This window comes from Thunnus maccoyii, chromosome 23 (assembly GCF_910596095.1).
Source record: "Thunnus maccoyii chromosome 23, fThuMac1.1, whole genome shotgun sequence".
Classification (NCBI taxonomy): domain Eukaryota; kingdom Metazoa; phylum Chordata; class Actinopteri; order Scombriformes; family Scombridae; genus Thunnus; species Thunnus maccoyii.
In genome coordinates this window covers 7164614-7175815 of record NC_056555.1, presented here as the reverse complement: position 1 = coordinate 7175815, position 11202 = coordinate 7164614, and the positions used below count along the sequence as shown (strand labels likewise).

General features: G+C 41.1%; 1 protein-coding gene across 2 annotated transcripts; it reads right to left on the bottom strand.

The window, feature by feature from the left end:
• Nucleotides 1–345: 345 nt before the first annotated feature.
• On the bottom strand, nt 346–7055 carry hcfc2 (host cell factor C2). Of its 2 annotated transcripts, none has more exons than XM_042403861.1 (17): nt 6809–7055; nt 5643–5791; nt 5403–5563; nt 4966–5168; nt 4665–4749; nt 4442–4545; nt 3901–4131; nt 3582–3791; nt 3368–3432; nt 2850–2970; nt 2455–2511; nt 2300–2355; nt 2083–2220; nt 1711–1908; nt 1228–1525; nt 1053–1119; nt 346–963 (listed from the first exon to the last, which is right to left on the bottom strand). In XM_042403861.1, exons 1-17 carry the CDS (start codon nt 6972–6974, stop codon nt 954–956), a joined length of 2319 nt encoding a protein of 772 aa, XP_042259795.1. In that variant the 5' UTR covers nt 6975–7055; the 3' UTR covers nt 346–953. The 2 variants fall into 2 exon arrangements, with proteins under 2 accessions (XP_042259795.1, XP_042259796.1); XM_042403862.1 differs by having other exon boundaries at nt 2083–2217; nt 6809–7054.
• Nucleotides 7056–11202: the final 4147 nt, after the last annotated feature.

Genomic DNA, 11202 nt, shown 5'->3' with positions numbered 1-11202 from the left:
AGAAATCGAGGAGAGAACAAAGTACAGTACTGGTCTCAATGATCTGACGTCAGAAATGATGAAGGAGGGAGAAGAGAAGAATGCTTCTTGTAGATTAAATGGTGAGCAGTTTGAATCAGAGATGACACATAAAATCTTTTCAGACAACATGAGTGGTGTATGTCATACCTTTAAGTAGTGTTGTGCTCTTGTTTAGTTGGACTCAGCAACAATTGTGGATTTACAACTGAGTTATTTTGTTACTTTAAACTATTTAACGTGTAAACAAGTGGACTGATTAGGAACCTAAAGTGAGATGAGTGATCTGATGATAAAGATAATAAAAAAAATTGAGAAAATCATGAATCAAATGTGATGCAGTTTTGTAATGGATACAGAGGATACTTGCAGTAACAGATAGCTGGTGCACAGTGACCAAACACAACATTAACAAAGATCTTGAACCAAATCTGAATCATAGAAAATAATCTTAAAACAACACTAACATTCCACTGGATAGATTAGTGATATTTCATATCCTCACTGAGTCGATAGGATTATAAAGTGATCCGCGCTAAAAAAAAAAAAAAAAAAGATTTTCTTTTCTGATGTACATTAGCGCTGAAAATGTGTTACCATCTGTGTTTCATTCAAAACGAGAACATATAAAAGCATCAGCAGGTGGAAAACTAAGTAAGGCACCTCCGACCTTAAAGAGTTTGACATCTCTAATCATACTTACAGTTTGGTCGACATATTTCTTAACAAAACATCTGTGTAACTAAAAATAGCCAAGTGATCAAACATGCTGTGAAAATGTTTATATATTGTATGTACAAGGGAGTAATTAAATACATATAAAAATAAATTAACAAAACTATTAAAGAAATATTATACAGCATCTGACTGGCATACACTGCCAACGTCCTGAGTGCAGTCTTTTTCCAAAACACAAAGGCAATGGTTGAACTTTTTCAGCTGGAGCTGCAAGAAAGAAAAAAAAGAGACAATTCAATAGAAATGAAACAAGAATAGAGACGAGAAAAAGAACAGTGAGAGTTCAACTAGTCTACCTGTCAGCAGCGTCCTGGTCGGCCTCAGCGCTGTCTGCCTTGGATGAAGTTCGCATTTTACTGGGATCTAAAAAAAAAAAAAAAAAAAAGACAGAAACAGAAAGTTGAATCAAGTTAGCATCTGGTGACAAATCAGACGTTAACGTGGGGAAATTTAATTTCCTCATCAGTCCACCTTGAATCCAGCGGATCTGCGTGGCGGGGCCGTAGCCCTGTTCGTTCTTGGCGGCGATGCGGAAGACGACGGCCGGCCGGTTGGAGGCGGAGCAGTCGATCTGGGCGTTGTAAAGGTGCGTGGAGCTGACCGAGCAAGACGTCTTGGTGCCGCGGTAGATCCGGATGAAGGCCATTTGACCCGGACGCTCTGAGCTGGTGGAGCGGCTCTTCTTCACCGCCATGTACATGGAATACTCCAGGATGCGGCCTGATGGAGAGGGGGGAGCCTCCCACGTGATGTGGACCGAATCGTTGGCCTACGCAGAAATACCAGTGAGTGGGAAATGATGAAGAAAGGGTGTTTCTATGACATAAAACCGCTCTTTCTTAATTAATCAACCGCTTTTTTTTCAGTCTGATACACACACACACTGCAACCCTGAACTTGCAACTGGCAGGAAACCTTCACCAGAGTTTTATATGAGAAAAGAGCTTGTGTCACCTTGGTGATTTTGACAGCAGAGGGCGCTCCAGGGAAGCCTGGTTGGCAGGTCTTGAACTCGCTGACTGGGCTGAAGTCTCCCTGGCCGAAGCAGTTGAAGCCTGCAACTCTGAATCTGTAGGTCTGACCTGGAGCCAGCTCCCGCTTCTCTCTGCCCTGGTAGTCCTGAGGCACTGGCAGCTTCCTCTGGGGGAAGGGCTGATGGGAAAGGAAAGAGTGGACAGAAGATGAGTGGGTGAGAGTATTCCTGTTTGCGGTATCAGAGAGGGTTCAATGGCATCTTTATGACATCCAAATGAAAACACTCTATCAAATGCCAGTAAAACGAGTCTGTGCCATCATTCTGAATGAACCTGTGATGGGTTTGTTTACCTCTTTAGTATTCGGAGGCCGGCTGCTGACGCCTGTAGTCGCCTGGTCGTTATCAGCTGGCAGAAAGTAGTGGCTGACCTCAGAGAAGAGCGTTTTGAATACGCCGACATCACACCACACTGCTTTGTCTGGACTCTGCTGGACGTGGAGATAAACAGTTTACAGTCTCAGTTCAGAGCGAAAGAACAAACAGTTACTGAGCAGAAGCGTGTCTGACCTCATCTGTGTGGGCGTAGAAATCTGTTGTCTTGTCAGCTGTAGCAGATTGTTTGTCTGTCAAAAGGAAAAAGAACATCTCATGTCAACTTCACCGTTTAAAAACCTCTCGACATGCTGCGCTCCGGTCGGTCGCTGACGTTTGAGCGTCGTTACCTGACGGGTGCTGAGTTGAGCTGCTGACCTCTGTTGATGATGTCTCCTGTCGAGCAGCTGCAATAAAAAAAAAAAAAACACACAGATTGACAGTGAGGAAGCTGAGAAACTGCAGTGAATGTGACGCTGAAGTGAGAAGACAAGACTGTTGAAAACTAGTTTGATGGAGGCAACTCAGATTAAACAGCTGGAGCTAAAGGTTCTTCTCACATTTGAGAAGCTGGAACATGCAAATATTTGGCATTTTTGCTTGATAAATGATAATCATTTCGTCATTTCAGCTCTACTTCCAAGATGCTCCCCTGTTTTTCCTTTTTTTGTGTGTGTGTGTGTGTTGTTTTCTGAGGGCAGCATGTTGGAGCATTCAGCCTCCAAAACACGGTGCAATGACTTACCGCAGCGTTTTGTGTCGGAGTTGTCCTCCGTCTCTCTCCCACCGTTCCTCCCTCTGTCTGTTCGGGTTTCCGCTGAGCCGCTGGACGATTTCGCTGGAGTTTCCTGCTGCACTGAAGCATCCTGAAATTCAGAGAGAGAATTAAAAGCGCAAGAATGAATTGCTTTAAATAGGAGCAAGGCACAAACAAAACAGTGCATAATAAAAGGTCTGGGCAATATTAGCCTATTTTTATGTTAAACACAAGTGTCTCTTCATCTAACTGAATCGTTATTGACGGCAGGTTTTCAGGTTTGGTGTCTGCATCTCTGTCGTGTTTCAAACTGCATCAGTCTCACATGAACAAATGAACCAAACTAATGAGAGTCGTGTGTTTAAATGTCTAAATGTGTTCAGTGTAAATGCAGCAGACATCACTGTAGTTGGTCTGTTCAATATATCTGGTGTTAAAACAGGCCTGTGTGTACACATACTAAGCTTTGTTTAAGGATTTAAGTGTGTTGAGTGAGCCACATCTACCTGAGCTGATGTGTTCTCTTCTTTTTTAGTGTTGCCTTCACTTTGAGGTTGAACGGTCTGCACACCTGAGAAAAGACAGATAAACAACATTTCACTGAAATGCCAAAAAACATTCATATAGATTTTACTCTCCTCTATTTTCTCTCTTCTTCTTTCTATTCCTGTTTCCTCGCTGTGCTCCTGACAGAATAAATATTTGCCCTCAGCTGTGCACCTGCAGGATCTTTATCCTTCCCCTCCTGTCCATCTGCTCCGCTTGGATCGACTGGTTTGGCTGGTGGACTGCTGGCTGCCGAGCTGGGAGGACGCACGGGCTGAATCTGAAGGATGTAGCAGTCTGCCGCTGCCAGAGGGCGCCACGCCACATGGAGCATGCTGACTGTGGATTTGATGAGCAACACCGCCTCTGGGGTGGCTGGTCGATCTGTGAGCGGAGCACAGGAAATTGTATCGGGTAACCGTGTTTGCTTTTTGTTTTGTTTTTCCGACGCTGACCTCAGCTGCTCTGTCGCTCTTAAACCTTGTTTCCTCACCTGTCTCCAGGTACCAGAGGTCCTTGCAGCAGACCTGGTAGTTCCAGCTCTTGCGGTATCCGTCGCGGCCGCTCCAAATGTAAAGCCTGGATCCGACGGTGGTGGCGCAGTGGCCGGCCCTGGCTCTGGGCCTGCAGGCATACTGGTCGTCACTCTGCGGTCCCTGGCTCTGCAGCTGGGACTCAATATCATCCTGCTGATCTGGGCCCAGGTTCTGCCAGGTCATAGTGTCTGTGACAGGAAAACAAGGGAGGGGAACTTTCAATTTCATATTGAAAAAAAAAAGAGTTTCATAATCTCTCTACATTTCACCAAAAGCAGCCTAGTGGTGTTAAAGTCTGGGGTCAAATTTTGCACAAATTGGACCAATTAAGCTGCTGTCCAGGACTTTCAACCTTAGAAATGATGACTTATTTATTGATTCAGTATATAATCAGTCAAATCTTAGCAATTTCCAAAACCTTTCACAGCCTAGGAATTATAAATTTCATTTTTTTCATATGTGTGTGAGTGTTGGGTGTTATTAGTGAGAAGTACTGACCTAAGTTGAGCACACTTAAGGAGTTTGTGCAGATCCACTCGGTTCCTAAAGCGTTAGGTTTGTCTGACTCTGGAACAGGAATCCAGCCACCGAAAACATACATCCTGCAGACAGAAGGACATACTGTTGTTTACCGAGGATAGTCTAGTCAGGTGAGGTGTCACATACAAACTGCACGTTTGCTTTAACAGAGATTCAACACTAACAATAAAGGGTCCCTTACTTGTTTTCAATGACACCGGCAGAGTGAAGGCTTCTGGGTACTGGTGTGGAACCCCTTGTTTCAGGCACTGACCAAACCATTGTGTCTGGAGAAGGATATATTCATGTTAAATATATACACACACACACAAACAATAAATTATATACAATTTAGAAGTGCTGACATACAAATAAACCTATCACAGCTTTGAACCTGAGGTAGCATCTGATGGTCACTTTAAGCTTTCAATTTTCCTTTCTCACACTTGCATTTGCAGTTTATTTGTATTAGTCTCTCAAAAAAACAAACAAAGATGTCTTACCCAGGTCAAGCTGCCAGAGGTCATCTAACCGACATCCATGCATCCCTCCAAAGATGTAAAGCTTCGGAGAGCCGAGGCCAGTGTAGGCTACCGAGGTGTGGGACTCTCGCGCTGGGGGACCACCACCTTTTGTCTCCGGGATGCTCCAGCCTCTCACCCCCGACACTGACTGCAACTCCAACTCATACAAGTCACCCATGTACCTGAGATGGTAAAAAGTCAAACTAATTTACGCTGCTGTCTCTTGGACAGACTAAAGGTTATATCTTTAATTGCAAATTGACTATTGCAGAGCATTTGCACTGATTGTTAGAAGCCAAGTTTCATAAGTAATATTTTAAACACTAGAAAAGTACATGGCTCACACTAGTAACAAGTATAACTCTGAAAAGCACAGCATGGACAAACTTGTGTGTATGCATCTGTTTGTACAGTACCGTGGGACGTTGCCATTGGGGTCCTCGCTATCATTGGCCAGCCCTCCAAACAGGTAACACTTGTTAGCCACAAGAGTGAGGCTGTGTCCAATCCGAGGGCAGGGAGGCAAGCCATTCCTGGGTGCTCTGGGCTTCAGCTTCTTCCACAGCCAGCGACTAGCCTGAGCGACATGGGATCAAAGATTAGATTTAAAGTTCAGCAATGTTAGAGTCACCAATAAAGAAACGTGGCGGCTTTACCTGAAGTTCATACAGGCTGTTGGTGTATTTGCCAAACTCCACCATGCCACCAAAGACCAGTATTCGAGTGCCTTCGCAGACGAAGCCATGGGCAGCACAGCCCGGTGGGATGTCGCCCCTCACAGCAGGCAGAAACCACTGCTTTGAGACTGGAAGAATGAGCAGATATCAGTCATTACATTCAACAAAACACGCTAGTGAGCGCTGCCTCAGACACTTTACAGCCCACACCTGAAACTGACTGTTACAGAGTTGTTATTGCAGCAGCCCGGTAAATATCACCCCAAACACCACTGAACAAGACTCTACAAAACAACTTAGTGACCTTTACTACACAGTGCCCTCCAGCACACACCATTTATACAGTGAACATGTTTTTCTTCTTGTTCCTACAGTTGTATGTTTGAGCTTCACTGTGCAGAATGATGTATGTGCAGAGTTTATCACTAGAAGGCTGTTTTCACATTTATCTGCTAAAAGTGGAAAGTGCTCATTGAAAACATCATTTTAAGGGGCAGACCTACGAGCATAACTTATGACATCACAAATAGTTTGGAGCCAGTCCTGGTTCACTATACAAGCTTGCAGTGCACAAACACTGAGAATGGACTTTACACTAAGAGACACATTGTGTCCAGCAGTTAAACTGAAATATATTGGTAAATTTATAGACTGTAATTAAGAGGGAGAAGGAGTAGATGCGATTTTAAGAAGATAACATCTTTTTTGTGGAAAAAGCATATCAGAAACACATTATTATTCAAAGTAGAGTGTTTTATATGCATCTTAAACATGTCTGGAGGGGATCTTTCACAAATTAACACCTGAATTATAAACATCAGCTTCCATCAGCTAATACTTAGATTATAACTACAAAATCAACTGTACAACTTTATGAAACTCTCATGGAGGTTCAACTCCGTTTCAGTTGCTGCCAGGTTGAGCAAACAGTTGGCACAACGCCCTCACTTATTAGTCATCTTTTGCAAAACATGACACATATCGACACAGCTGGAGGGCTAAATAAGCATGAAATAAGTAGTTACTGCAGCAGGCTGACCAGCTGAAGTGAAGCTATCAATAACAAATCAATAACCGTAATGTTCTGCATGCTAAAAACATTAGCCGCTAACCTGGCCACTAGCGTCCAGCTAACGTTAGCTCACCAGTGTTGTAAACATGGAGGTCCTCCGCTATCCCTTCGTTTCCGCCCCCGAACACAATGATCAACTCCCGGATCGCCGCTGCTCGGTGTCCGTGTCTAGACCGCGGTATCACTCCGGTAACTGAATGGACTTTTCTCCATTGCGGCTCCTCGACACAGGTGCCCATTTTCCCGTCAGAGGAGCCTGAAATTTGGCGCTGTTGACGTTTCAAAGACGAGGGCGGGACAAAAGCTCAGACGTCTCACTCTGCCACGTTTTTCAAGTATGAAAATTTAAAGGACCAGTGTGTAATATTTAGTGGCATCTAGCGGAACGGACTTGGCAGAAATGGAATATAATACTCATAAGTATGTTTTAATCAGTGTTTAATCACCGGAAAATAAGGATCGTTGTGTTTTTGTTACCTTAGAATGAGCACTTTATATCTACATAGGGAGCGGGTCCTCTTGCATGGAGGCCTTGTTGCACTGCCATGTTTCTACAGTAGCCATGAAAGGACAAACCAAACACTGGCTCTGGAGAGGGCTTTTGATGTTTTTCGAGAGTTTCGCTAAAAAGTTTAGGTTCCCCTAAACACTTGAAAGGGGAGGGTGAGGAGAGGGTTATTCAGTTGGTTGCAATCTGCAACCTCTACACTAGATGCCACTCTCTCCTACACACTGGTCCTTTAAACATCCCCTCCAGACATGTTTTAAGATGTATCTACTTTGACTATTAATGTGTGTCTGATATGGGTTTTCCACACAAAAAAAGTTTAATTATTTTGTTAAAATCCTTAAAATGATATCTACTCCTTCTCCCTCATTAAAAATTCAAGATTCTACATTTCATCTCAGAAGTTTTCCTGCTGGACACAAAGATGTCTCCTACTTCACTGTAAAGTCACACCTCAGTCTATGTGCACTGGAGGCTTCAAGGTTCCACATCACACTTGTATAAATTGAATAATGGACCAGGATTGGCTCCAAACTGTGATGCCCGCCACTTTAAAATGGGATTTTCAGTGATCACAGAGAAACTTTCTACTTTCAGCAGATTAATGTGAAAATAGTCTTCTAGTGCACATACATCATTCCGCACAGTTCAAACATCCAGCTGTAGGAACAAGAAGAAAAACATATTTTGACTGGAGGGGGGCTTTAAGGACAGTATTAAGATGTGTAAAAATACTCTGCCTGGAACAAAAAAGGTGTCTGCAGACAAAGCCAAATGTACCAAAGCCAGAAAGTGCAATATAAATAATAATAATAGTAATACAATGAATATGTCCTTGAATCATTAATATGATCATGCACAGACAGATGTCAGTAGATATGCACTGTAACTTGTACTGATCTTGTTAATCTCTCGTTCTCTCTGTCTGGAGTTTGAAATTGTCTTTTTTTCTATGGATGATAGATTTATTTTGTTATCATTTCTATAACGATTTTGAGATATTAAAGTAAGGAAACTGATTTCTGGGTGAGTGTATTTCTGCTTATACCATATTTATTTAAAAAACTTCAATATCTAGAAATTATAGGTGTGTAAAGTCAATCTAAATTTCTTAGCAACAAATTAGATTAAAAAGCATATAACATTTTGAATAGGACAAACAAACCCACAATCCTATTTGATTATTAGATTATAATAATTTATAGTCAATCATATAGGATTATAAATGATCAAAATCCTACAGGAGTATAAAATGTATGAACTATAGGTCCTTTTGGACTTTTATAAGACTTAATCCAGGACAACCTTATAGGATTTTTGTAGCGTTAATCATATATAAATCCTATAGGATTGGTTCCAAAATCATGTAGAATTTTTGATTGGAAATTCCTTTTGGAAACCTCTGGGACTTTTTGACTAGGGTGATGTGATAGAAAGTACATAGTATATCATTAAAACTGACATTTACTCCTTCTCCCTCATTAAAAATTCCAGAGTCTATGAATATGCAAATACATTTTATTTCAAAAGTTTAACTGGTGGACACAAGTTCACTCCTACTTCACTGTAAAGTCCAGTCTCAGTGCACTTAAGGGAAATTTAGACTATGGGAAAGGACAGAGAACTCTTTGTCCACTCACCACTGTTGTTTTTATCAGTCTGTTATTGAGAGTCTTCTGAGCTTTTCTTTTATCTGCTGGTTTCACAGCCTCACAGTAAAAGACAGAAACAGCCTGAAAAGCATTGTTAAAATCTGTTCAAAGGTCACCTGAGTGAAACTAAGAGATTTGAATTCTTTTTGCAACCAACAAATCCTCCAGTATCTTGGCTTCTTCTGGACATGTTCTTGCAAGTGAATTTTCTCTGTTGCCATCAAGGCGTCTTTATGTTTTGCCTGCTTGTAAAACTCGTCACTGTTCTAAATCCTTCATTCTCTCTGCACATCCACCACTAAATGCTCCGCAGGTCTTACCACTGTCATTGTTGGCGAATGCTTTATCTGATCTTTTTGTTGTTTTTATCCGGCTTATTTATCCATCTTATTTATGGATTTTTATTGCACATACAGCTCCCTGGTGTCTTTTATTCCTTTTGTGTGATGCATATTGTATTGTTTATTTGTTTGTATGTTTTTCAGCTGTGTGTACAACAAGCTGCTCCAAACAAATTGCCTCTAGTGGGATTAATAACACTGTTTGAATAGTACCTGTTCATGTTTCTTAATACTGCGATTTGCTGTTCAAGAGAACAGCTGAAGGTGTTATAAAAGATATGATTACACTGTGTATGTGTGTTACTATTTTACACAAATCATGATGAATTGTTCCGGTTTTGTACTGCAACTCTGCAACATCAGCAGACTCATCAGCTTAGGTTAAAGGAAGTTAAGCATTATATTAGCATATAAAAAGGAAGATACAGAAAATAAATTGTTGGAGACAGGGAGAGACATGTTATCTGGGGGTCAGTTTTGCAGGTTGGCTCCTCAACAGGAGAACTGAAAACGGTCATGATGTTATCTATGAAGTCTGTACTTGACAAATTAGGAGAAGAACTGAAACGCCCACCTATACTGTATGAAAAAAACGTCATCTTGTGTGTTGCACTGTGAAACGCTCCTTCTTGTACAAGAAAATAAATTCTGTTAAACTTTGATACTTCGGCTCCGGTCTCTATTGTTTTAAAGGTTATTATGAAGACATTCTTTTGACAGAAGGGACCATTTTACATGTAAAGTTAAGTTTACTTGTACTGATACAAGACAAGTGTTCTAATGTCTAAAAAATAACCCTGATAATGGAAACTACAAATTAATAACAAAAAGCTTGTATAGGTATTGGGTTTGGCAAATGAGGACATTTACCGGACAGAGGTCTAACGAAACATACTATTGAGTTGCATTGTGGGAAATGTAGGACCCTTACTGGGGACTAAAAAGTGTAATATTTTGGCCTTTGCATAGATTTCTTTTTTACTCTTTTTTAACTCTATGAAAGTGCAATACTAAATCACTGGACTACCTCTTTAAAAATACCATGTTTACAAGATGTTAGATGTTGCCATGGTGATAAGCACAAATATAGTGCAAAGTCAGTTGAAACAGCTGCCTGACAGTCAAAGTACGAAGACACTTCTGCGTTATTGGATTATCAGTATTGCTGTTTTCGTCAAGAGCACAAGTATCAAGAATGGATATCATGTAAACATTCTGGTTACACATCTTGTGGTGACAATACTGGAGGTCCACAGTGATTCAAGAACAGCCATTTATATCTGTTTACTGAAATATATATCCATATCAACACTATGGAATAGTGTTATTAATATCTATGTAAAACTTTGGGATTCAATAATTCCATCACTAATATAACCAATGTTGACTTCTGCCAGGTCAATAGACAGGACAGCTGATTTTGCCTTCATGCCCTGTTGAGTGTTGGATGATTCTTCCTCCAGGGTTCCCTTCATTTACATCATTTTCTATTCAAATGGCAATTTTAGACAAAGCATGTCACTTTATGTTGGGTTCATGTCTCAAACATAGGCAATCTTAGGGAGCTCCTTTCGTGCGGTCTGCTGTTCTCCACTGATTAAAACTAGAATATTAAATCAACTGCACGAGGTATTTCTAGCTGATGCATTTTTAAAAAAAATCTTGCAGCCAATTACACGTTTTGAGTGTTATAAGAACATAAGTACCTAAATCCAGCACGAGGAGTCTACAGAGCTCCCAAAATCCTGAGAGAGTAGCTTAAAACATAAGTAGTCAATATAATAAGATAAGATAAAAAAAAACATGTTCGTAAAACATATTCATCATCAATATTCACCATCTTGTTCGCACAAGATAAGGTCGCATGGTGTGGCCGCAAGTTATTATCTGGCTTGCACAAGTTCATATCTTGTGTGCAGGATCAGTCTTGTGCGCACAGCCTATATTAGTCTTATAATCTTATGCT